We start from the raw sequence: 27548 nt of genomic DNA, 5'->3' as shown, positions 1-27548 counted from the left end.
GTTGTAGAACTGCTGCCCCTATTACATTTGTCTCACAGCTGTAGCTGCTTTGTTTATTTAGATCAGTACCTCTGAACACTCCTGTCAGCATTTTCACCCCGTGGAAGGCTAAATTCCGTACTCCTTTACCTAACAGATCAGCAAAACTGCTGGCTAAAGAGCCCAAATTCCAGAATCCTTTTGTTGATAGTACATGAGGCAGCGTAGGAAATAAGCAATTTGTTTATTTATATCAAGTAGGGGGACTGTACTAGTTTATATCTGAACTGTGTATTTTCCCAGTTTTAAAGAGTCCTTTGATCTGTTCCATCAGTACATACAAGCCATGTACATACATACAAACTTTAAGCTGTTCCACAGAATACAAACCATGAGAAAGATGGCTATAAGGGCTGCTCCAATTATATGGATTTTCTTCTTGGAGACTCATAAAAGCCTGAGAATACTGTCAAGCTTTTCTGTTTGGGTTTTTCTAGGAAAGGAAACAGTTTGAGTGGTTATAACTAGTCAGTTTCTACATCCTTTTCTTCCTAATCCAATCTGTTCCTATTAATCTTTCTTCATCCATAGGCCACAGTACATTTAAAAAGAAATACAAACATATTTAATTTAACATAACAATCCAGACACACTGCTGCAGGTAACAAAAATACACATGAAACTTCTCTGAAATCAATGCATAAACTTAGTTTTGTAACAATGACATCTTTCTTTGCCTTAGTGTACCACTTATTCAAGGTGTATAGATCATCACCCACTAAAAGTACAAAAGTATCTGGTCCATACAAAAATACTGGTTTTCTAAATAACAATATGAAACAGGAGAAACTGTACATTAATATTTATATAGTGTTGCAAAATAACAGTCTTTTGGATGACTTTTTATGCCATGATTAATTTGTGGATAGAATCTTTTCATATTTGTTTATATAAGAAATCTTTCATCCACCAAAGTTTTCGATGCTAAATTCTTCTGTCCAACTGTATTCCGAATAAACCTAAAAATCTAAACACACAAAACAGACTTTCATAAGTCATCTGCATATAAAATACAATTTCTAACATTCTACAACACTCAGCCAATATTCTAAAACACTGTTGTATGAACAAGATAGAGCTTTGGTTGGGGCAATGGAAAAGAAGGCTTCATTATTAATGACTGGGATCTCTGGGGGGGTAGGAAGCAAGATGTATCCCTATCCCAACAATGCACCAAGCACATCTGTTTACTTTCTTCCACCGAAGAGAATGGCTGCCATTTATTTATATGGGAAAAGAAATAAAAACGTTAGCCTTGGGGACAATGCTGCAAACAGAACAAAACCTGCCCAGAATCTTGATACTCAAACCAAAAGAGGCTATCAAAGATGTTCACCCACCCAAACTTGCCAAAAAACACAAATGAGCACTGATGCAGTGAACTAAATTCTTCACACAATGTTCACAAAAATAATTTAGTGAATTTGAAAGTAATATACAAGAGTGAATACAACATGTGAAATTCTAAAACATCATAATCACTACAATATCATCACAATCAATCACACACAGCAAGGTGTTACAACACCGAGTAGCATGTGTATCCTCAGAAAAGGGAAGAATCCCAAGAGTTCTCTTATGAGCTGTCTTCAGTCAGTACACTGAGGATTCCCGCTGAAACCGCGGGGGCAGATGAAAAGTCCCTCCGGACAAAGTGGAAAGGAGCTGGAAGACTGGGAGGAGAATGGAATGTGCAGGTGGAGAACAGCAACCGGGAGCCCCCGAGGGGGACCTCCCCGCCCGACAAGCCTCCGGGTATCTCAAGCTTGTTTCATGAGCACTTCCTCACGGGGCGTGGTTTCTCCTACCACGATGGTATTTCTCCGACTCTCCCACAAACTCTTTCACGTGCTGAAACTCTGCGCACTTCTGAGGCGGTCCCTGGAAGTGCGCAGAGTTTCAGCACGTGAAAGAGTTTGTGGGAGAGTCGGAGAAATACCATCGTGGTAGGAGAAACCACGCCCCGTGAGGAAGTGCTCATGAAACAAGCTTGAGATACCCGGAGGCTTGTCGGGCGGGGAGGTCCCCCTCGGGGGCTCCCGGTTGCTGTTCTCCACCTGCACATTCCATTCTCCTCCCAGTCTTCCAGCTCCTTTCCACTTTGTCCGGAGGGACTTTTCATCTGCCCCCGCGGTTTCAGCGGGAATCCTCAGTGTACTGACTGAAGACAGCTCATAAGAGAACTCTTGGGATTCTTCCCTTTTCTGAGGATACACATGCTACTCGGTGTTGTAACACCTTGCTGTGTGTGATTGATTGTGATGATATTATAGTGATTATGATGTTTTAGAATTTCACATGTTGTATTCACTCTTGTATATTACTTTCAAATTCACTAAATTATTTTTGTGAACATTGTGTGAAGAATTTAGTTCACTGCATCAGTGCTCATTTGTGTTTTTTGGCAGAATCTTGATACTGGCTGTAATTCAGAGGAGCAATATCCTTCCTTAAGATTTACAGAGAACTGCAGGTGAAGGGCAATATATTCCTGATATTTTGTCCCCAAGGAGAAAGAACAGAAACTCTGCATGGACAGTTCAGATTATACTCGCTACCCTAACAGAAAATGTTTTTAAGGATTGCTAAACAGACAATCTGGGCTTAGGGAAGCTGTTGTCAGAAAATCCTGTATTCAGCTTGTAGCGTGTACTGCCTAGGAATAGTAAGAGTAATACAAAAGTGGACCTGAGCATGACCCTATCACCAGAATACGAACAGCAACAGCTTCCACCTTTAGTGTGCTGTGGCAACAAATGTTCTCTTTTTTCTAAGGCTGCCTCTAAGTACTATGGAAGGACTTCCCAACATCTGAGTTGATTCCAGTGCTAACACCAGTTGTGTTCGATCTCTGAAGCTGGGTCTTCTCCATGAAATCCTATGAATTGCTGTGTCTGAATAACAGTTCAAAGAATCAATTTATAGGGCTGAGATCTAGACTAGCAAGTTCAAAATGGACTACTGTTGAAGCAACAGAGCCAACACAACAATTGCAGTCATAGGCCTTTGTAGTTTGTACAATGAAATTTTTAGTGGAATGTGGGAAGTCCTGGATAATTTCCCCTTAATTTACCAGTTTAGAACACTATTTTTGCATTACTGAGGCAAAATAAAGTTACATAATCAGGTTGCTCAATAGTTGGGATGGGCAGTGGAAGATTGTATACCCAGCCTTCCTTGGAAGACATAAGCCAGGTTGGAAGAGTGGCCTAGTTACGTTTGTGTACTCATTTTTACTAATCTTTTAAGAATTATTTATTTTAATGAGGAAATCCAAGTGGTTTTTTAAATGGTTAGCTTCGTATTAATAGTTTAGATAAATGAGTATATAAATTGCTATGAGCAAAACATCTATGAAATAAAAAGAAGTCTCACCCTCCATCCAGCAAGAAAACTTACCTCTTGTTGTAAATATGTCAGAACAGCTGCTAATACAAAACTCTGGGTAGCCAGATCCACAATTGCAAAAAACAGCATATCAAAAATGAGAAGAGTGGCTTCATTGCCATAGTAAAGAATATCACTGAAAGAATGCCCTTCATCTGCAAGAAATAATCTACTGAGAAAACTGTACAATCTCTATAACTAATAAGTTTTTTAAAATGAGAAAAATCTTTCTGACGGGATAAAAATTGTCTAAAAACAACAAAACAAATAAAAAAGCAATAAGATGTTGCAGAAGAAATGTCGCTACATTACTGTAACAGTTGGATTTCATAAGGTGATTTTGTACAGGCTATTTTAGTTACTTTCAGACAGTCATAAATGCTTTTTATTTAGAAGTCTGCAGTAGATTGTTGATAGACTGCTCATAAATTGAGCAATGTCACTCACATTTTATTCCAACCGAACTTTCAGGCTCCCTTATGGATGTTTGAATATAAGTTACAGGATCCTAATTGTTACTTATGCTTTTGAAAAGATACCATCTTTACAGTATTTTTAAACACCCTTTCAATTAAAATCTACCCCAAAGCAGATGCTTCAAAAATACCGAGTACATTATAACTATTATGTCTGAAGAAGGGAGCTCTGAGTTGTGAAAACTTATACCCTGAAAATCTTGTTGGTCTCTAAGGTGCCACTGGCTTCAAATCCTGCTACATTATAACCAGCTTTTCTACTGGTGAGACAAAGGAACCGAGGGTCCTCTTTGACCACCAAAAAGGCTATCTAAGGATCATGGAACTTGCATGGAAGGAAGACATGTTAATGGAAGTTGGAATAAAGAGGAGAAGGAAGTCAGACTGAGTGAAAAAGTTGATGGATCCAACCCAATGTGTGGTAAAACATGGTCTATGCGTTTACATTTCAGTATCACAGGAGTGACAATTTCTTTCAACTGTTAACTTTTTTCTCTTGTGCCATTCAGCCACGTGACCTATATATCAGTCATTCTAGAATTTCTATTAGAACACTGCACAAATTTAAGAGGGCCTTCTAAAAAGCAACGAATGCTTATGGAAATGCAGACTGAAGTGCCTTCTACCAAATCCAATTCTGACTGACAATCTCCTGCAGTTCTTTCTGTTAAGGTGAAAAACTCCGTAACTTAGCTTTAACTGCAGTAGCCGTGGAACTGAAGCTGAAGGCTAATCGTATGTGCTGCAAAGTTATTTTGTTATCACCTGCCAAAGGAGGTTTTAAAAAGTGCTAGAGATTGAAGACAAGGTGAAAAAAAACTGCCTGAAAAAAACCTGCAGATTTGATATTTCAATCTTGACATAAGGATGAGAAAAATGTCTGGGTAACGGTGTGTACGTCTTCAAGAAATCAACCCTTAGAATTCTGATGGTAACATGACAGAAATTATGTTATATAGCTTTAAGGAAGCCACAAGCTAGCTCACTTGTGCAGTGTGACATTGCTTACCCAGTCATGTTAAAAAGAGCCTTCCTATTTCAGACATTTTCTATCACTACTATATCATCAGTTTGTTTTCCTCCCAGAGGCATGCCTATACAGAAGTAAGGTTTAACTTGATGTTTATTTTATTCTAGAATATTCTTTTTGGCAGAGAATTTGAAGTGGAAGTAAATGGGGTCATACAAGCAGAGTTCTTTAAGATTTATCTATTTGTATTAAAAAAATTAACAGCTAGGTTGGTAATACCATTGTAAAAGATGCTCTTTTCCATTGGTTCCATAAACTCCATTCCAAGAATTCGTTCTAATAACAATTTGTCCTTTACAATGTAATCCATTTCCTTATGAACCTATAAAAATAGGGAGGCAGGGGGAGAAGCTTATGAAAAATTCTTTGCATTCTATAAGTGAACTACTTAGGAAAAACAGCAAAGACAACTGCTATGTACCAACTTATATAGAGAATGCTTCTTGGAAAGCACATTATGAGAGAGTTGGTGAATCAGCTCCTGCATACTAATACAGCATGATCTCTAACGGCCAATCTAAATCCTTATATAGATCAAAAGATATCACAGTCTCCCATGTCAAATGAATTATCCTGTCCCTCAGTTAAATATCCATATACATACATGATCAATGAAAGAGCCAAGAAATTTATTCATAGCATGGTATGCTTTAGTGCTCTGTTCAAATGTAGTTGTAGAAGAATTCAAAAGCCTCACGGGACCATGTTTCTGGGAAAAAGAAAACAAGACAACACAGAGTTTAAACTAATTTAAAACACTGAGGGTATCTACTGATACAATGGGTGAGTGAAATAATCATGAAGTATCTGATCGTCCATCTGATCAAGGAACACAGAAGGTTTGCAATTTCACTCGATAGAGAGACTGAATTGCTCCAATTTTTACACCCTTAAGGTGATACTACCTATGTTTGATGATAAATCTTACACCTTTGGTATCCCAGAATCTCTAGCACTAGACGCTTCTAAGAAGATACTCTAATGTAGTAAGTTTCATCTTTAATGTTTATTTTATTATATCCAAATATAATTTAATTCAGAATGTTCAATGGTATGTGTTTCATCCTGAGTTCCAAATTAAGCATTAAATCTCTGGAAGACTCAGATTAAAAAATCTAGACACAAAGAAACAATCTCAGCAGAAGCTTCTGTTGGATAACTGTAAATATGAATCAAACTCTAGAAAATGCTGAGAACAAGTCACATATTCAGCACCTGTACTGGATACCCAAAGGCATGTATCCTGCACAAAGATACACATGAATGACAGAAACAACTGCAGAAACCGCTATAGGCTCTAAGCAATTATTTTAAATATGGATGACAACAAATATACATATTAAATATAATATACATACTCTTGTTAATGTTTCATGAATCCGGTCATATTGTTGCCTCATTTTGCTTGAAATAGAAATCTGAAATGTCTGGGCATCTGTATTTGGCACTAAACCTCTTTGACTACATAGATTTTCCTGAGAAAATGATACAGAGTAGAACTGTGTTGACAACACGTGCAAAGAACAACTCAACAGTTATTTTGGTAGTGAAAAAAGTTGATTCTGTTATGATTATGATTAATGTATATGGTCAAAATATGGATTCTCCAGATACATTTCATCAATGTTTCAGTAACTTAGTAGATCTTAGATATGATTATTTGTTAGTGGGGGGAAATTTTAGTGAAATACTAAATGCAGCTTTAGATCAAAGTACAAACCTCACATAAGGAATGTTACTTGGTGAGATCTACACTTAAAGACTATATGGTTGAACTAAGTTTGATTGCTCCTTGGTGCATGTTACACCCAAAGGGTAGAGACTGTACTTTTATTTCTTCTGTACATTATTCATAACTGTTTTGAATAGATTTTCTTTTTTCAGCTGTGTTGATATTGCATATCAAAGCATGTCATATAGATGTAATTGTTATTTCTGATCACGCCCCTATTTCATTAGTTCTCCGGTTACCTGATTGGGTTAGACCACTGAGCTTATGGCATCTTAACATCTCTTTGCTCAATGATGAAATTTTTAAAACACAGATAATAGCTGAGCTTGTGGAGTATTTTAATATTAACCAAGGAACTGTGGTTACTCATGCTATTGAATGGGAAACTTGTAAAGCTTTTATCAGAGGAAGGATTATTGCATTTGCATCTCTCAAGAAAAAGCTTAGAGAAAGGGAAAAATAACTTGAAATTTTTGTTAATTCAGTTTGCTGCATCTCCTAATCAAGATCTCTATTGAGAGTTGCAAAAGGTTAAATATGAGTTGAATAATATATTATCAATGAAAACAGAACACACTTTGACGTGCTTGCACCAGTCATACTGGTACGTACTGGGAACAAGGGAGAGTAAACTGGCAGATTATTGGCCCACTGTTTAAGGTAGCAAAAGAACAAGAATTATATCCCTATAACTGAGGATGAGGAGAATGTAATGCACACTACTTCAACTGAAATAAATTTGCAGTTTCAAAAGTTTTATTCTAAATTGTATAGTAATGGAAAGGACTATTAGACGAAGACTTGGAAACATTTTTCTCTCACCTTGGTTTTCCATATTCAGATATGGCTCAGTGACAGCTACTTGCTGAGTCTTTGCGTATGGATGTAATTAAGGCTGTGATAATGAATATGAGCACTGATAAATCTCCAGGACTGGACGGGCTACCTATTGAATGGTGTAAAACCTTTTGAGATTTTTTAATTCCAAAATTATATCAATTGTACAATGAGATTTTTGAATCTCAGGTATCACCAGCATCACCGCAGGATACTTATATTACTGTCATTCCAAAGCCAGGCAAAGCCCACACTCAATGTGCAAATTTTCAACCTATTTCTTTAATGAATGTGCACTGAGATATTAACTGCCATCCTTGCTAACAGACTTCAAAAGGTTATTAGAACCTTAGTGCATGTAGACCAGGTAGGATTTATACAAACTAGACAAGGATTTGATAATCTTAGAATGGTTGCTGATCTGATTGCATTAAATGGAAAGAGATCTGGTCAAGTTGCTATTCTTCCACTTGACCCTGAAAAGGCATTTGACAAAATATATTGGAAATTTATTTTCTCTTCATTGATTAAATTTGGCTTCCCTTATGAATTTTGAAATGGCTCTGAATTCTGTATTCATCCCCTAAATCTAGGGTACTGACCAATGGTATTTTTCTGTACCATTTCCTCTTGAAAGAGGTACTAGGCAAAGTTATCCTCTTCTCTTATATCTGATTTATGTTTGGAACATCTGGTATATACTATTAGACAAAGTAATAATATACATGGCTTTATACATAATTCTTTATAATTTAAAACTATTTTATATGAAGATGATCTTTTATTATTTCTTTCAGAACCTTAGTATTCCATTCCTGAACTTAATAATATTAATAATTTTTGATTAACAATTTTGGTGATATGTCTGCTTAATCAATTAACTGGACAAAATCAGAACTGATGCCATTGGGAGACAGTGTATCACAGAGCGTAATTACGGAGGGACATTTTTGATGGTGCCCAGATGTTATTAATTATCTTGAAATACTGATTTCAAGGAATATTAAGGACATGATTTTGTTGAATTTTAATAAATTGATCTTGGATATATCCTTGGATTTGAATAGATGGGCAACCCTAAACCTGTCATTATAGACTCAAAAATGAATATTATAATTTGAATTATATATGTTGTGTGCAATCCCTTTTTATATACGTAGATATATTCATAAAATTAGTACTTTGTTTTGGAAATGTATGTGGGGTTCAGCACCACCCAAGATTTCATTAAAGAGGATGCAACTTTCATTAATGAAGGAGGATTTGGTCTTCCAGACCTTAGTACTTATCATCAGGCAATATTTGTTAGCATGTACAAACTATTGGGATTCCTCCCCTCACTTAGAGTGAGGGGAGGATCCTGGACTCTTTTGGAGGCCTCTTTTTTGGAACTACTGCATTAGGGTCTACTTAGGTTAAGATGGGTTTTGTTCCACCAACAATTTCTCCAGCTAGAGAAGTATGGCACATAGTATCATGACAATATCAATTTGACCTGTTCTCACATGCTAAACTACTATGGTCAATCCAGATTTAAAAACTGGGAAGAAATCTTTCTTATGGAAGACTTGGACAGATAAGGGAATTTTTTACTTTAGATCAACTGATGGGTAATGATGAGTTCTTTCATTTTTCCAACTAAGGTTTAAATATGATTTGCCAACTACTGCTGAATGGCAGTATTTCCAATTGCAACATTTGTTGGTGTCCAAATATGATCTGGCAGCTTTGAGTGCTTTAGAATCTCTCCCACTTTTGGAGATTCTTATTGAATCAATACAGAAAGCGAAATCTACAATATTTGTATATAAATATTTGAGGTTGGTTAATAAATATGATACACAGAAACTTAGAGATGCATGAATAATGACCTGGAGCATTCCGTTTTGCTAAAGCAATGAGATAAGGCCTGAAGCCATATACCTGTTGCTACTATGGATCTTAAGTTGTGACATATTCAGCAAAAATTATGTTTAGGGTATATTGGACACCACAGTGCCTTTTTACTAAGGTTTAAGAATAGTGTCTAACGCTAGGTGTAATTCACAAAATGCATCTCTTAAGCATATATGCTTTGTTCATGTTTAGTCATTAGGCCCTTCTAGGAGGAAGTTAGGAAACTCGTTTATTTTTGAGGATGTTGATGCACTGTTAAACTCTTGGAATCTAATCAATGGTCAATGGAAATGGACCTTTCGCACCCTTACAGTTGCTAAAAGATTTATACTTCAAAATTGGAAAGACAAAAGCCCACCTCTGGTAAATCACTGGACTGAAGACGTTATAAATGTACCAGCATTTGAACGTATTGCATACAGAAGGCAACCGCGCATGGATATTTAGAAATCTTTTATAAATACCTATGTATACATTTGCCAATAATGTTTTTGTAGCCACCACTGTTTCCCCCCCTTTTTCTCTCCTGTTTGCTTTTTAATTTTTAATTTTTTTTGCACTAAATACAAATATATTTTTTTAAAACCAACAGTTTATTATTGAAGTTATTCTGTATTATGAATAACTGAACATGTATGGCTGATGATTTTGCTCTTCATATGAATAGATGTGCCTACAGGTACGGGTGTGCACCAAAAAACAAAACAAAACAAAAAAATCCAGGTGATCCAAGTCCAGGAATACAAAAAAAAACCAAACACCCAAAACCAAAAAAATCCCACCAAACAATGAACCCCACCATATCCCTGAAATAATCTGGATTAGGTTCTCTAATCCAGTTAGAGAATCCTGAATTTATCTGGCCCTTTCCAGGGACCCTAATCCTTCCTGTCCACCATGTTTTAGGAAGATTGGACCAATTTTATAGGCCCCTGAACAAGCTGCCCCAGCCAATCTCTATCGTTTCCTATGGGGGAAACATTTCTAAGGCTTTCTAGGCAAAGAGAAACATTAAGCAAAGGCAACCCTAGGCCAAAAGCTAGTCTCAAATGCAAGTTCCACTCCAAAGCAAGCTGAACCAACAAACCCAAACAGAACCAAAATGAAGCAGGAGGGTGAGACTTGCCAGAGCTGCGCAATTTAAAAAGTGGCTGGTGGCAGCTTGAAGGGCTCTTTTGAAGCTCAGATGGGGATGGAGGGGCGGGATGGGAATCCACTGTGTCTGCTGCCTCCTGTCCTCACCAGCCTCATGTTGCTATCCTGCCATGGTGCAGAGCTTGCCTGTGCTTCACACCCTTTTCATTTGCTGTTGCTCTGTCTCTGCTGTAGCTGCCTGTGGCCAAATAGATCTGACCCAGCAGAATTCAACTCTCTGGGTCTGGGTCTGATCTGGGATTCTCCAATTTGATCTGGCATAGCTGGATTATGATAGATCAGCATAAACCTTGGATTTTGCAATTAAGAGAAAAAGCTACAATTATTCTAGTGGGTTTTTTAAAATAACAAAGAGAAACTAGATAAGGTACAAAGACCGTGCTGCAAAATCAAGTAGAAGCATAATGCAGGGGGGGGGGGCTTCTCATTCTTCAACAAAGAAGGACAGAATTGTGACCCTTCACTGCTGTGACTACCTTTAGAAATACTTAGCTGCAAGAAAAAAAAAATCCCCCATCCATATCTAGCAATCCCAAGGAAGCACAGAGACAGAATATACTGAAGTAATGCATACCTTATATACAAATATATAGTGACAAACAATGCATCTGCTGCTGTGCAAGCCTATTTTTTTCTGGTTATCCTTTTTAGAAATATGTATAAGAGAACATATGAGTAGGGAAGAAGGCAAACATCCAGCCCTCCTTCAGCTGCCTCGTTTTAAGTCCAGGAGGGACCAGAGGAAAACGGTTTTCCCTCCATGTATGCTCATCTTGCCCTGCCCCTCCAACTGGCTGGAATCAAATATGGCCAACCAGATGGGCAAGGCCAGGTGTAGCAGTGTAGGCCTTCCTGAGGAAAAACCTGCATAGGGCACCACCATTTTTTGCTCTCTCAGGGCCAAACTAGATGCGATGGCATCCCTGTGGCTACCATGAGGGTGCTGCCACCTTTTAAAAGTAATGACAATGTCATGAAGAAAATGCCTCCCAGCATTTTTAAATGATTTTAAAATGGCAGTGGCATCCTTGTGGCAGCCACAAGGATGCTGCGACAACTAGTTTGGTTATCCACTCCTGGGCAAAACAAGTAAACCCACTCCTAGTGGACAGAATTACAGAACATTTATAGATACTCCTAATAAAATATACCAGTCTAGGCTGTAATTTTGAACTTAACACCAAACTTCCTAATAATAAACCTGGCCAACATTTACATCTTAAGTTTCCATCCACCCTTTCATTCTTTTCTCATAACAACCATTGACATGAGGGCATCTCCTATGCACAAGTTTATATATTCTCTAAGGTAAATCTTTGGATTCTCTCTCTAGTTCTTCTACATACCGCTTCCCTCTTTAGGTTCATGTTCATTTCTTCCATATTAGTGTCTGCATGACCATGCACAGAACGACCATGAATGTAATATCCAAAACATCTGTGTGACAACAGAAAGACAGAAATCTGCAATGTAAGGAAAATAAAAATATATTGAGCTCATATTCAAAACTAAATAAATGAATATATATTTTCAGCACATGCTACATAATTAATGAGAATCTAAAGCCTATTTGCAAAAGAATATACAGTTCTGGACCACTAAAATAAATATTGCACCTATTTCTTATTTTTCACCATTACCATGTTGTCCTGATCTGGGTAGCCCAGGAGAGCCTGATTGTCCGGGGTCTGAGGCTCGGCCCCCGGACTTACCAGGAGGAGGAGACGGGAGACAGATAGGAGACAGCTACTCAGCTGCCTAGACAGACACCAGGGCCCTGCCCATCCTGGCAACCAGGGGAGGGAAAGAGGCACCCAAGCCACAGCAAGCCAAACAGGGCAGGTGGAGGCTGGCCAGCCCCCTCCTTCAGGGGGAGGCTAGGCGCCCAGATGAGGAAAGGGAGGGTAACTAGGAGGGGACCCAACCAGGTGAAGAAGGTACAGGAGACAGGGACAGCCAGACAGCAACCCCACTGGCAATAGAGGAAAAGCAGCACCGGGCCACACCCTTACCAGCAGGCAGCCTGCTGGTAGAGAGGACCAGGGAGGGTAGAGAGGACCAGGAGAGGCTGGGAGCAAAGCAACCCCAGGTGGGGCTACCTAGGGCAGCCAGTGAAGCAAACGCAGGTGTGGCTACCTAGGGCAGCCAGCGAGGCAACCCCAGGTGTGGCTGACCAGGGCAGCCAGGGGCATGGCTAGATGGTTGGAAGCATGACTAGGAGGTGGAGCCAGGAAATGGTGAAGGGATATAAGGGAAACACTCACACAAGCAAGGAGTGGAGAGTTAGGAGCAGAGAGAGAGAGAGGGAAGGAGGGAGAGAGAGTCGGTATAAGTGTGAGAGTGAGAGGAGGAAGAGGATATTCAGTATGGAAGGGAGTTGGAGAGGAGGTAGTAAGCAGGCAAGGTGGACAACAGGGTGAGAGGGTGAGGTATACCCCCCTCTGGCCGTTGCCCAGAAGCCTGCACCAAGCCTACAAGAGGACTCACAGAAGTCCTTGACAAGCGCTAAGGCATCCCAAGCAGCTGCGTCCCAACTGGGGTGGGGCAAGGCCACTTATAGGCAGCCCATGTGGAGTGCTAGGGCACCCAGCACAGCAACGGCTCAGATAGGGCGGGGTGGAGATGACGTCCAAGGACACTCAACTGGCGGCAGGCCAACAGGCACAGCAATGCCTGGGCGCGGACATGACACTGATCTTGTCAGATCTCAGAAGCTAAGCAGGGTCGACCTTGGTTAGTAATTGGATAGGAAGAGCAGGGTTGCAGAGGCAGACAATGGCAAATCACCTCTGTTAGTCTCCTGCCATGAAAACTCTGCCAGGGGTCACTATACGTCAGCTATGACTTGAGGGCACTCTCCACCGCCACCATGTTGCAGACAGCAAACTATAGTACATATTGAAACCAGGACATATGTTTATCTCAGAGGCATTGATGAAAGGGATGCAGAGGTACATGTATGAGAGAGAATACACCCATGATTGTTGGGTGGAGGATAGTAGGTTTGAATTACAGGTAGAATTTGATTCCAGGCTCTGTCAGATGTGGTTATCTGCAAATGTTTAAATATAATTAATTAAAACATTGGTTTGTGTTCTGCTTGGCTTCTGGAGTCTAAGGCAAAGTAGGCTGTATTATTCCCTTCAACCACAACATTCTTGTAATACTTTGTGAACCAATGAGTGTACTGAACTCTGGACTCGGTATTTTTTCCAAGTTCCTCATAAGAATAAGAAGTTGTACACTGAAGAGACTGTAGTAAAGGACTGATGACAGTAAGAATATTACAAAAGACTAGGTTACTGTAACTAATAATTAAATAAAAACAAGCTATACTTTTTGTAGCCTTTCCACAAAGCATGAACCTATTTTAGAAAGCAAGTTACCAAGTGGAAATTTTAAAATAATAATACTTACATTGCTCATACAGCACAAATCAACGAACTGCCTTATCTTATCTTCTACAAACCTTTCATAAAAGACAGAAAAGTATACCATCTGCAATAAAATCAGATGATTAGTCATGAGTTCATAAAATTTATTTTTCCTGTCTCTAATCTAGGAGAGCCAGTATGAACCAGAAGTGATTACAGCTGCATTGACTCCCAACTCCCATTATGCACTCTTGGTTGGATCCTATGCTTCCCTTCAGCTAAGTAGGATCCTATAACTTCCTTGCAGATAGCCTCCCTTCAACAGAGGAAGACTTTATCCATCAGAAAAAGTAATTAGAGAAAGTCTTTCTCTACTGGAGAAAGATTTAACTGAAGAGAGTTACAGCATCCAATTTAGCTGAAGGGAGTCATGGGATCCAACCCTCTGATTCCTTCACAAAAAGCTGGGCACAGTTGGAGAAATAGCTGACAGCCAGGATTTAGTATGTTGATTTATAATTACAGTAAAAGCTTTGTTATTCAACATGAATAGCAAACAGGGGTTGCAAGTTAGTCATATATGCGAGATATTTATGGCTCTGCAATTGTACAATTTTTCTACTCAGAGGAATTTGCAGCAACCAAATCCAACTGCACTGAGAATGTCTTAGAGACAGCCCCTATGCTTAGCGGGACTCTTCCCTTGAGCCCCAGAGACTTCTTACACAGCAGGCAAGCAGCAGGCCAGTTGCTTGGGAGTCCTCTGGCAGAGATGGTTCCTGACAGCTCAAAACAGGTGAGAAGGAGGAAGACACCCAGTAATGGCCACAGGAATCATGCTGGCCAGCTGTAGAGGCAGGAGTGGGGGGGGGTCATGAATGCCTAAAGTCACAGGGGTATGGTGGCTGAGGGGGAGGAGCTTGCCAGTTAACTGATTATTCTGGATAATCAAGTGGTGTATAACAAAGTTTTTACTGTACTTAAATGGGGTTTTTGTGTCAGCTAAATACTACCTTCCCACATAATTGATAACTGATAAAACAAATGGTGAATGTGTATCATTTTGTAACAGCAGAATACACAGGGACGATGTAAAACTACCTGTATTAAGGCAACGACTAGCCAGAGGACAGCAGTCACACCATATCTTAGAATGCGGCTCCAAGGAGCAACGTAACTTTCAGGGCTCCTACTAAGACTGGAAGAAGAATCCATTAATGCCAGGTTTGAGAACCCCACAATCTGAAAGGTTAATTTCATAACAATTCATTAGTGACCGCTATTAAGCAAGTGCTTTATAAATTCTTTGAACTACCAACTTAAGCTGTTTTTATGAATACCTCAAAGTCCAAACCCAAGAAGTCAGAGTGCTTTGTCAATATTCAAATGAAAAAAATAAGGCTTGCCATCATGATGCAGATGTACATGACTATATTGAATAAGACAAATAAGAGCTTTAAAGCATCAAGTGGGAACATTTTCATAAACATCACAATAATTTTCTTTCCTTTCCAATCCTCCACTTCCCAATGAACTGGTTTTAATCAGGACTTAGCAAAAATTAATGCCAGGACAAGATAATTTTAGCCTTGGAACCTAAAGGTTAGACAATTCAGATGAATAAACACTGATTGCAATGCCTGCCTGCAATGTCAAGTACTTTACTAAGCAGCCCGCTTTGCTTCCTGCTTCATAAATATCAGTTGGCAGCAAAAACATTTTATGAAAATTCCAATCAAACGCGCGCGCACACAAATGCTCTCTCTCTCTCGCTTGCCATGAAATCTGAAAATCACCTCCAGAAAGAAGAGAACAGCTAGCACTTGAAAGAGAGGATTTATTTTCCTGATGGTTTGAATCTCATTCCACTCATTTGCTATAAAATAGGTTCGCCATATGCTGACAGGTGCGGCAGTACTCTTGATGCCATTTTCTCCTGTGGAGAAGAACAGGTCATACAAGTGAAGTATTACAGGGAAAAGGAAGTCCCACCAGGCTTGTCCTCTCATCTTTCTGCTGCTTCTTCTAGCCTCTTGACATCTCCAATTATTTTTCCCCACCTAAAATCCTTTTTCCTCTCTAACTGTTCTCAAGTATTTCATTAGCTCTCATTGGCCGTTTGTTGTTGGGAGAGGCAGAGCTTAACCTGTCTGTAACTCCTATCTTACAGGGTTGTTGTGAGGATAAAATGAAGGAGAGGAGAATGATGTAAAACTGCTTTGGGTTCCCATTAGGGAGAAAAGGCAGGGCATAAATGAAGTAGTAGTAGTAGTAGTAGTAGTAGTAGTAGTAGTAGTAGTAGTAGTAGTAGTAGTAACAACAACAACATTAGATTTATATACCGCCCTTCAGGACAATTTAGCGTCCATTCAGAGCGGTTTACAAAGTATGCTATTATTATCCCCACAACAATAAATACATAAAAATGATGATCAGTTTTACCCCCAATTCTTCTCTTCCAATCTATACTTTAGCTTTGTGGTCCCCCTTGCAGACTTTTGGATCTTCCTGGGGGCCATAATTGGCTATCAGATATCTGAAAGAAAGGTACTTATGAGGAATTGCTGGGGGAAGGGTGATCCATTCCTTCTGCTTCTTTCCTTCTGCCTAATGACCAGTTCTCCCTCTTCTTCTCCTTTCTCCACCTGCATGTCCTCCCTCACTAATGATCAGGTCCTCCTGGTGGTTTCCTATCCTTACAGGACAACTGTGCATGTGCAAACTTTGCAGATTACTTTAAGGATTTTAGTTCCCAATTTTGGGGGGGGGGGGGTTGGGCTTTCTCCAACCTGTGGATTACCCATATTTGTATAAACATATACCCAGATGCAGGGTGCTCCCCATTTGTGGATTTTTTCATCCACATCAAAGACATTCATTTGCAAAGTTAGATATGACTGCAAAAGCCATAAACTTTAGCATCAACAACACAAGCAAAGCCTGAACGTGAATGTTATTTGTTCCTAAGGGCTACTTCATGCACCTCTGAAAATGTACATCTATGTTAAAAACTTGTTGTATACTTATTTTTCCTCATAATATAAGAAATGGCGATACATCTTCTCCTCACTAGGTAAACTTGTTTCATAATATAAGACCAAAGCAAGCACGCACTAAGGGTACCATTTAGCCAAAGTAAAGCCTATTGACTTCCTTCAAAGATAAGCAATATGGCTTTAAAAATACTGTCTTCCTTTCAAATTAATTGGTGTTAATTATCTTTGGCTGCTTTGTGCCCTAAATATTCAAGCATACTACTGTAAAGTATACAGCATGTATTAAGCAATAAAATTCTCTATGTGATGTATTCAGAGACTGTAATTCTGTACCTTTACCACAGTACTCAAGAAACATCATTTCTGCCTCCCATCTAGAATACTGTGAGTGGGCTATAGTAGTTTATCACCAATAAATTTCACTAGTGGTGCAGTCAACTGAGTGAACAGAAAGAAAAATACTGTGAATTACCTTCTTAGTGGCTCTACATCATAAAGTTAACATACTTTTTGGAAAAAGCATACAATCATTTAGCACCATTAATTCTATGCAAAAAGGATGTTTTTACATACCTTCAAGTGCTTTAAGAACTTTTCCTTTAGGACGCTCCCAATCAATAAAGAAGATATCTATTGTAAGTTGGCTAACAAGCATGTGCAAAAATTGCACCATCTGAGGAAATCAGTAATGGAAAAAAAGTAAGGCTAATCAGCAGTTAAGGAAAGCAAATCAATGAATAAAAATAAAAAGTCTCTCCTCTCTGACCCAAACTGCCAATGACATGCTTTGGCCACAACAGCAGGAAGATAGAGAGAACCTCTTCTCCCTCTCCCAAAATACTAGAACTGGGGGCATGAAATGAAGCTTATGGACAAAAGATTCATTACAGACAAAAGACTATACTTCTTTACTCAGTAAGTGATTAAAGTGTAGAATTCATCGCCAGGTGATGCAGTGATGGCCACTAGCAAAGATGGCTTTAAAGGGGATTAGACAGATACATGGGGATCCCAAGTACCTGCCAGTGGTGGGCAATTGCCTGGCACTTTACCTGCTTACCGGTCAGTCACTGATGACTGGCAGGAGGTTCCAGCTGCCCGGAGATCGTCTGCCACCAACAGGCACCCCGGGAACACATGCAGTGCACGCACTCCCATCAGATGTAATGATGTCACTTCTGGAAGTGATGTTATCACGCTGACTGTGGGAATGCTTCTGTGCTTTGTTTGGGGCTGACTCTCAAAGAACTGGTCCCATGCAGAGTGCAGGAGCACTCCTGCGGCTTATGTGACATCACTTCTGGAAGTTATGTCATTGTACGGGCTCCAGGAGTGCACATGCACAAAGAAATGCATCCTGGTAAGTACTGAGTCCCTCCCCCCACCAGAAGGGTATAGGGAACTGGGAACCCTATACGTGGAAGACAGGTTTATCAGTGGTACTAGTTGCGGTGACTAAAGGGAACTTCCATATTCAGAGGTAATAAACCTCTGAATACTAATGCAAGGAGGCAACATCAGAGGAAGGCTATTGCCTTTATGCCTGTAGTTGATCCTCCAGGGTTAACTGGTTGGTCACTGTGTGAAACAAGTTGCTGGACTAGATGGGCCTCTGGTTTGATCCAGCAGAGCTCTTCTTATGCACTTCTTCTGAGATGCTTTCACTTTGTCCATCTGGAGATGGAGATTGTCCACATGCACTAAAGTCATCTCTGTCTCAAACTCAAGCCTAAAGCCATACTAAGAAAGATCAAGGATAGATGTCTCATCCAAGAATTTCTGGAGTTCCTCTACCACTATTCACTCAATAAACTTTCCTGTTTTGAATATTATTGTAGTCAAATGCTAATAAGGAAGTGGTGTTCCAGTGGGGAGACTCTAAATTTTTTTGCTTTTTTCAGAAGTCAGCAAAGCTGTGGCATTTTGAATGCTTTTTGCTCTGCAAACAAGTAATGATAAACTGGAACAAAGTTTAGAATCAAGAACAATCATGGTACAACAGCCACAGAACTACAGTGGTAACTTACTTACCTTCAGAGTGAAACCACATCCAACATAAGAAACAAAATCATCTTCCTGAGCTGGCAGAGGTAAAAGAACAGAAATGTACTGCTGTGCCTGTAGGGGGTGGAAAGAGTCTCAATTACATCAAATGGGCTGCAGTTACATGATAGTGTAATTGTATCACACCAAATTCCATATCTGGCTACAAAATAGTGGCTGCATTTGCAAAAAAGAAAAGGGAGAAAGTTACTAAAGACAGAGTAAAATTAGGATTTGGAGCATTTTAAACTAGCTCTATTTGCTACAACAAACACATTCAGAATCGAGATTAATAGAAAGTATATGGGCAAGCACACAAATAGCATACATGTCTAACTTGCCTCAATGGTCTGATCAGTAAAGCCAAAAGGAAAAACAAAACATATAAACATTTTGATATCACATTTATTCACAGTTAGGTATCTGTATTCATACTACAAAACTTCTACTTACTTTGAAGAATATAAGCCAGTAAATCCCTGTTCCAACTGTGATGATGAAGAAAACATTTGCAAGGTCTCCAGCATAGAACAGCAAGAATTTCAAAACTGTCTACAACATCAGATTGTAAATTGATTAGCTACATCAGAGGATAATAAAAAAAAAATCCAACTGAGATCAACAGGAACATTACTTTTACCCAAATTGGAAACTTGAAGCGCACATCCCTATCACAGCACACAAAGAAGAGGGTTAACCTGCCTTTCTCATATCTGGAAATAAAAACATCCATCTTTTCCCCTAGATTAATGAGACTGCTTCCCTCAATTTCCTCTGAACACTCCCCTCAGTTGGAGCAATTAGAGGTCCTAGCTGAAGCTCTACAATAAGAAGCAGATTGCCCCACAGATATCAGTTAGAGAAAACTGTTTCTCTTGCGCACATAATTTTAGAACTCAAAGGCACTCAATGAAGCTGCTTGTTCTTCTGGGGGGTTGTTTTATCCTGTTTGGAGTTTTATAGCTCCGGTTAATTTTATTAAATTCACTTGTTCTTTGGGGGGTGGGGGAAGCTGTTTTCCCCTGCTGTTGGGCTTTCTTTACAGAATTTTGGTTGGTGTTTTTTTGCTGGATTCTGTTTTCTGTTGCCTTGAAATTTGGTTTTGTCAGGTGTTCAATTGTTGGTTGTTCTTCTTCTGGGGGCGTTGTTGGGGTGCTCAGTCCAGTTTGTTAACTTAACCTAGTGGTGTTTGGTGTACTGAGCGAGTTGTGTAGTGTGAACGCTTACATTTTTTTTAAAAGATAGGCTAGTTGTAGGTTTTCCCCATAGAGACATAATAATTTCTATATGCCTTTATGTGGCTTCAGGAACTTTCATTCAGACTGTATTAACATGGTCTCAGACCATGAAAACTCTTAACTGCAAAATATACACGAAAATATTCTTATACTGCAATCTGAGCATACTTACCCAACAGTGAATCCTACTGAACTCAGTGAAGAAACACTGTTAGGTTTGGGCTGTTAGACTATAAGCATATGTGGCACAAAACCAAACTACTATTATGACAGAAAATGGCACAGTATCTATATTTTAAAGAACATATTATATAATTCCCTACAACTCCCGCCAATTTATACCTGCAGATCAATCATGGGGCTCCCTATACGCCTCTTCCAGCCGGCAGTCTTCAGAAGGGACCATAAAACTGCTAACCCACCTAGAACACCAAGTGCTATCTACAAGAAAAAGATGGATAAAGCGTTATGCTGCCCCACCAACTGAAATCAGCAATAAATTTTAATAGACTAAGAATGGGGAGAGACAACTTACAACAGTCTGACTGTGAGCCTCCGACTGGTTCATTTCATAGTTGACTGAAAAGGAAACCTGAATAGTAAAGTATTTCTTTTAATACATTCAATACAGCAACTTTACTGCAACATTATATGAAACTTTAAATTACAGTTCACTGAAACAATGAAATTAAATGCACGTTTCTGGCTGCTAATCTAAAGCTAAGCACATTTTTTTAATTTTAGCACAAGAACTAGATTGTACAAGAGGCTAAAAACTGGAGTATGACCAGGAGGAAAAACTGTGTTCGTTAGTCAACAGCGGTGAACCTTTCAGAAGACAATAATGACAGGGATGACAACAGGGATGCTAGAAAGACCCACTGAGGTTTTTGCAACTTGGAACAGAAGGCACAGAAGGGATGCCTCACTTAGACATCTTTTTTAAAAAAATGGGGAAACCTGTGAAAATATCACCGAAAGGAAATGTGGTATATTTACAGGGTTCTTCCATAACCCTGGCTCTGGGACAAGGTTAGTTGCCACATTAGGGTTTAGAGTTTGAAAGTCATATAATTATTTGCCTGATGGCTGACTGCACTTCATTTGAATAGTTAGAATTACTTCTATTATAATCTGTGGGTGAACCAAACAAACAAAACCCCTTTGAATGATGGTATGAGGCAGACTGTCTGACAGGAGCCTCTACCCTGGATGCTTATAATTCTAAGATGATATTGTTTACTACTTGCAAGCTAAAATGCTCCAGGGGCAGCTTCTTGAGATATGTAGACTCTCCTTGACCTTATTATTTAATTGTAACTTTTAGAAAATCATATCTTAAATTCTGTAACCAATATTTTAACTATTTATTTTGGTTATACGTCATACTTCTGTTACATTCTTACCTGGTTAACATAACCTTAAATTCTTATTTGATACCTCATTGTAAGATCATTCCCTTTACTGTAAATGAAATTTGCACATGTCAATCACTAAGGCACAAAACCAGTGACCACTATAAGAGGTATTTCCTAGCAGGTGGGGAAAAGTAGGATTTCCAATTCACTCCTCAAAGAGAGGGAAATTCTTCCCTCCCCACAAGGCAGAAACTGGACTTTGCTGCCATAGAAGCCTGGCACTGTGAGGGCAAAGCACCATTTTAAACACTATGAAAACTAGGGACTAGAATTTTGCACGCCTGGTTATAATGTGACATTTTGTTGTTAAGACAACTTGAGCTAACCTTTTGTGAACCAGCTCACACGCAACTGTGAGAATGTTGGGGGGGGGCTGCATACCTCTTTGCTGCAGAATTTAGGCATCATTTTGCAGATAACGTGAACACAAAAAGGAATTTCTGCAGGGTCCACTACAGCTGCAAAACATTCTACAACAGGAAGTTTGATAAAGATCAAGAATCATCTGGAGTGAATATGCAGCCTTTTTGCTTAGGCTGACATTAGATGACCAAAGTTAAGCAAGTAAAGGGTTCATTTCAGTTCAGTATATTTTGACTGCTCCTAAGTGTCAAATATATTTTTTCCAGAAAATTCTAAACACATTATTTCATATTATTTTATTACAAACTGATGAAGCAATTGTTCACTTTCCATTTATTTGACATTATGCAACCTATTGTATACCTCAAGCTGGCTGAGTTTCTATTAAATAAGGCCAAGAAAGCTAAGTCAAAGTAAGAGTTAGATAAGAACTCACCCCTACATTCTGAGTACTGGGATTTTGGATGAGAACATCACTATAGGAAACTGCAATGAGAGGGGGATAGATGGCTCCTCTCTGTGTGTTAGGTACAAGATGAATACTGTAGAAATATATACAACATATTAGCTAGGAATAAGCATTAGAAAATTAGACACTAAACATAACCTCAAACCTCTGACAAGTGAAACTCATTTGAATAATGGTTATAATATTCTTGTGTGTCAGAGTCATGGCCCCTGCCGTACTCAGGGGGTTTGGGGTTCACTGGTGTGCTGCAGGCCTGATCTTGGAAGTGCTTTTAGGATCTTTGACATACTTTGGGAGTGCTGGAGATGCAGCTGGAGAAGCTGTGAGACGCTAAGAAGGAATGCAGTTATCAGCAAGGCCAAGGATTTTTAATCATAACAATTCTACTATCTCACACTCTACTTTCTTCCTCTACATAGAAGGGAATCTAGCAAAAAGGGTTTTTTTTTAAAGAGTAGAGTGGCTGGTGCTTGAAGTTTAATATACCTAGTAGGGGGAGGGAAAAGTTATTCCTATCAAGAAAATCTTTCTGATCTGAACTCTTAGGTAATTAAAAGCTTTAACTCATGCATCTTTGGACTCATGCAGTGAAGTTATTTGAGATCTAAGCTGGCAGTCTCTGACATCGTGTGTGAGAAAGAGAGAACATTCACAAGCTGAATATGAAATTATATTTTAATCTACTTCAAGTCAAAGTAATTTGGATTTTGTATTTATGCACTACTCAAACAGTGAGAATTTCTTTGAAACTATCTCCCACTGCCAAAAAGGCAAGCTATTGCTCACTTTTAAAAGCAGTTTACCTCTTCAGAAATGACGACTGCAGCAGACCAAACTTCCTAAGAAATTTCAGCTGAACATGGAGGTGTCAATATTTAAGCGTTAATTACTTTTTGGGGTTGTGGCTATCATTTATACAGCATTTTTGGTATAAAGTACCTTGCAAATTTTTACTCAAAGCAAACTAGTCTTTCCTCAAAACAAGCTAGTGCAGTAGAGAACAAAAAATTCAAATTTATAGCTGAGAAATTAGGACTGAAATCATGCCTTGCCTAAACATCACTAAATAAATAGACCCTTGAGCAGGGATTAGATCCATTGTTTTTCATACTGAAGTCCAAGAGCCTCTGAATTGCAAAAGCCACAATTCTAGGGAGAATTAAGTATACTTATGTGCCACTGACTGCAGTGGCACTCAAGTACAACTGTAACGACAACAACATTCGTTTTATATACTGCCCTTCAGGACAACTTAATGCCCACTAAGAATGGTTTACCAAGTATTTCATTATTATCCCCCAAACAAGCATCCTGTGAAGTGGGTGAGGCTGAGAGAGTTGTAAGAACTCTGTGACTGACCCAAGGTCACTCAGCTGGCTTCAAGCGGAGGAGTGGGGAATTAAACCTGTCTCTCCAGATTAGAGTCCCGCGCTCTTAACCACTACACCAAACTGTACACTAGACTTTGGCCACTGTGTCTTTGAACTTTACTCTATATAAAAACTAGCAATTACCTTCAGGAAATTCTCTGTTCAGGAAAAAGTAAAAAAGCATTGTGCAAACCTCCTAGGATGGTGAGCATTATGTCTTTCAACTCTCATGATTTCCATGTCCAAACAATGAAAAACTTGCTAATGCAATTTTTTCACATTTGAGAGGATGGCATCAGAACAAGAATTGCACATGCTACCAATTACTAATTTGTGCAAGGTCCGCACAAATGCATTCAGCTGGATAAGAATAAGGATGATGATCACTTGTAGCAGCGTGACCATCTTTACAGCTGTAAGATTAAGGTAATTCCAGGTTGTTACCAAGGGCCAATGTGGAAATCTCACCGCAATGGTTCTCTCACACCAGATACTGAGATACCATGACAATGTCAATGCTACTGGCTTCTGATCTTCTTTGTATAACAGAAATGTGTGTCAAATGCTCATTTTAGGTAGAGAGACCATTTTATGCTCGAGACACCAAGTTGTGGCCAAAACTCAATACAAATATAAGTGTCTTTAAGTCCATTATTGATGACAAGCTTAAGCATGCTTAACTCTAATGTAAGAATCCAGAAGTAAATTGGGTATCTGATGTCATGCCATTTATTCTCTTAGCAATTAGGCTTGCCTAAGGATAGCCAACATTTCTTTTATGGTAATTGGGGCAATTTACTCAAGACTGCTGGATTTTTACATTTGCGTGGAATTACTTTCATGCAGACTCACCTTATAGTTATTTCACTAGCAATTCGGATTACTTTTGGCTGATTTCCCAAGTCATTTTCACGCCCACTTAAAGTATCCACCAAAAACATTCGATGTGTTAAGAACCAGCTATTCATATTACTGCCTTTGAAAAAGAAAGTGTGAAACTATAATTTTAAAAGAAACCCTTTCATATAGAACATTAGGAGTGAAAAATAAGAAGGCTTACATGTATTATATTTTTCCAGCTGAAGGCATGGAGATAATAGTTCATGGAAAATATGAATGCAGCACAATATTCTCACCTTGGTTCACAAACATTTCATTATATTGAAGGTTTAAGTTTAAAACCGGCACTGCCCAAAGGTACTGCTGTCCATCTTCTTCATCAATATATTCAAGGAATACATCATAAAATACTGGATCAGAATAATCCTTTAAAATTCTTGAAATAGACATTGTACACTGTACAAAAAAAGTAAAATGTGAACACAAAATGTAACTTGAATAGTCCAATAAAATTACTTAAATGCTTGGAGATTATATCCCCCCCCCCCGTGAAATTATCAATAAATGTTTCCCTTTCAAAAAACAGAAAGGCGTAGAATCACTTTCAAGCAATCAACATTACAGAATGGAGAAACAAGCTGCTTCAAAAATAATGCTAATGAGCATAACATCAGACTTGGAAAGCGGTCTGAACTATGTGTCCTCTTCTATGGTGGGCAATTTTCAAACAATCTTCATAATGCGGCTCTTGATCTGCAGTTCACATCTGTGTGCAAACCCCTGAATAAATCATAATCCCAAATATGAGAAATGTTTAACAAAGTTAAAGTGGATCTACAACAGCTACTGTCAACATTCAACAAAGAAATTGTCCTATGTATTGGTAGAGGTATTTTTTAAATGCAGCAATACTGGTTTCTTGCATTTTGTAGATTCAGAGCCCACATGTTAACAGGTATTTAAAAAAAATAAATTTTAAAGTATGTATTTTTGTTCAGAAAAGAACAGACCTTCTAGCTTGTAGCAAGTGTTGCACTGTTCTGTGATTTCATGTCCCCTCACCATTAGAGTCTTAGCTATCTCACTGTACACAGCCATGAGCCAGTGTGATGTAGTGGCTAGAGTGATGGACCAGGATTTGAGAGACCCAGATTTGAATCCCCACTCTGCCATAGAAGCTTGCTGGGTGACCTTGGGCTAGTCATACATCAGCCTAACCTATCTCCAAGGGCTGTTGTAAATATAAAATGGAGGAGATGAGAATGATGTAAGCCATAGAGGTATAAATGAAGTAAAATATTAAATAAAATAACAGAGCATGGAAAATAATTTCATACAAACAAGGCTGGTACTTAGCTTAAATACTGCTGTGTCCTCTTTTCTCTGACACTATCGGAAATGAGTTTTGGATGTATCTATCATTCAGGTTTGAGCTTGGTTCAGATTCCTATGATCCAAGTCATATTATATTGCTTATTTCATGTCTCATCTAACCGATATATAAAGTTACGGTCACCTTTTGTTGGTAAGTTGTTCCAAAAGTGTAAGCAGCATTCAGTTTTGCCAGCGTGTCAGGACAAAGCTGCATTAAAGAAAGATAATGACACATTTGGAATTCTTCAGTGCAGTCTTCTGATTTCAGAATAAGAAACACTTGCATAATTTTAAACAAGTGCTGACATATAAAAAAAACCAGAATAAAAAATTGCAGTAGCTAGTCCTTTGAAAGGGAACTGATTGATATAAGTACATGAACAAAGCAGAGAATCAGATCATCAAAACAAAATGATCACAAGCTGATCTATGCCAAAGACTCTAATTCAGTCTCAGCCCAACAAAGACTGCCCATTTATTTCAGTGTCAGGGAAAGTGCTACGTCTACAAAAATTTCCTGGGCTGCAATCAGATGGCACATACAAAATCGTCATTTGTTTGTGAACAAATCTTAATAGGTATGCTCATGTGTACTTTTCCTCCTCCCCTCATGAGCAGAGTATGACTAAAGATTTTGAGAATCTTCAATCTAACTGCAATTTGTCATCTCATCTGAACGCATACCTGGACAAACTTGGAGTTTGTTTCTTCCCCAGAAACTGGAATTCTTAACCACCAAGGGTGGGTGTATTTGTTTCTGGAAAAACTCTATTTGCAAGGGGAGAAAACAAACTCCAGTTTGTTCATGGAGGTCACCTATGCAGACACAAGGGAAAAAAGCAAGCATGACTGTTAATCTTGTTCATGTCTACCATGAACAGAGATTTGTTTGAGATGTCTGAATAATGTCCTAGATGCTACAGAAAACAGAGCAGACCTGCTTAAGTAGATTTCTATTCAAAGCACTGGACTGAGCTTTCCTCCCTCTTTTGCTGACCCTTTAAGTATTGCAAACTGTGAGGCTATAGAAAGAAGAAGCAACCTTGTGGGTTATGCTGGATCTTGGCCTACAGTTGGAAGCCCAAGTCCCCTCTGTAGCATGTAAATACCTTTTGTAAGCTTCGGATGATACACCAGCTATGGCCCATTCCTCAAAAAGCATGGTTTGACCATGGTGACTATGTTCTGATTACACCCAGATTAGATTACTGTAATGTGCTTTATATGAGGCTGCTTTTGAAATGATCTGGAAATGTCAGATCCAAAATGCAGCAGCTGGGCTACTCTCAAGGCCAGGACACAGGGATCACATCACCCCAGTGCTGGAAGATCTGCAATGGCTGCCGATTTTTTCAGGGCACAATTCTAAGTGCTGGTTCTGTAAAGCTTGCAGTCTGGATACTTGAAGGGCTGCCCTTTCCCATATTGTACAGCTCACAAGAAGATCTGCCTCATAAGCTTGCTCTGTGCCCTCACATCAAAGGTGATGCAGGTGGCAACCAGAGCCAGGA

At 39.0% G+C, this 27548-nt stretch overlaps 1 protein-coding gene across 1 annotated transcript in view; it reads right to left on the bottom strand.

Annotated features, from left to right (window-relative positions):
- Window positions 1-204: 204 nt before the first annotated feature.
- The window catches only part of TMEM67 (transmembrane protein 67), a 40196-nt gene continuing 12852 nt past the window's right edge, over window positions 205-27548 (bottom strand). Inside the window, exons 11-28 of the mRNA XM_054985716.1 lie at window positions 26180-26245; window positions 24960-25119; window positions 24676-24799; window positions 22421-22526; window positions 20739-20795; window positions 20546-20644; window positions 19419-19517; window positions 18954-19040; window positions 17496-17595; window positions 15723-15862; window positions 15028-15168; window positions 13970-14050; window positions 11899-12015; window positions 6291-6407; window positions 5537-5641; window positions 5152-5254; window positions 3439-3581; window positions 205-1006 (exon numbers count right to left, since the gene is read on the bottom strand). Of these exons, the coding sequence (XP_054841691.1) occupies window positions 926-1006; window positions 3439-3581; window positions 5152-5254; window positions 5537-5641; window positions 6291-6407; window positions 11899-12015; window positions 13970-14050; window positions 15028-15168; window positions 15723-15862; window positions 17496-17595; window positions 18954-19040; window positions 19419-19517; window positions 20546-20644; window positions 20739-20795; window positions 22421-22526; window positions 24676-24799; window positions 24960-25119; window positions 26180-26245 (1926 nt within the window). The 3' untranslated portion in view covers window positions 205-925. The remainder of the gene's footprint in view (window positions 1007-3438; window positions 3582-5151; window positions 5255-5536; window positions 5642-6290; window positions 6408-11898; window positions 12016-13969; window positions 14051-15027; window positions 15169-15722; window positions 15863-17495; window positions 17596-18953; window positions 19041-19418; window positions 19518-20545; window positions 20645-20738; window positions 20796-22420; window positions 22527-24675; window positions 24800-24959; window positions 25120-26179; window positions 26246-27548) is intronic.

The sequence above is a fragment of the Eublepharis macularius genome, chromosome 7 (genome assembly GCF_028583425.1).
Source record: "Eublepharis macularius isolate TG4126 chromosome 7, MPM_Emac_v1.0, whole genome shotgun sequence".
Taxonomy (NCBI): Eukaryota; Metazoa; Chordata; class Lepidosauria; order Squamata; family Eublepharidae; genus Eublepharis; species Eublepharis macularius.
This window is presented reverse-complemented; position numbering and strand designations above follow the sequence as displayed.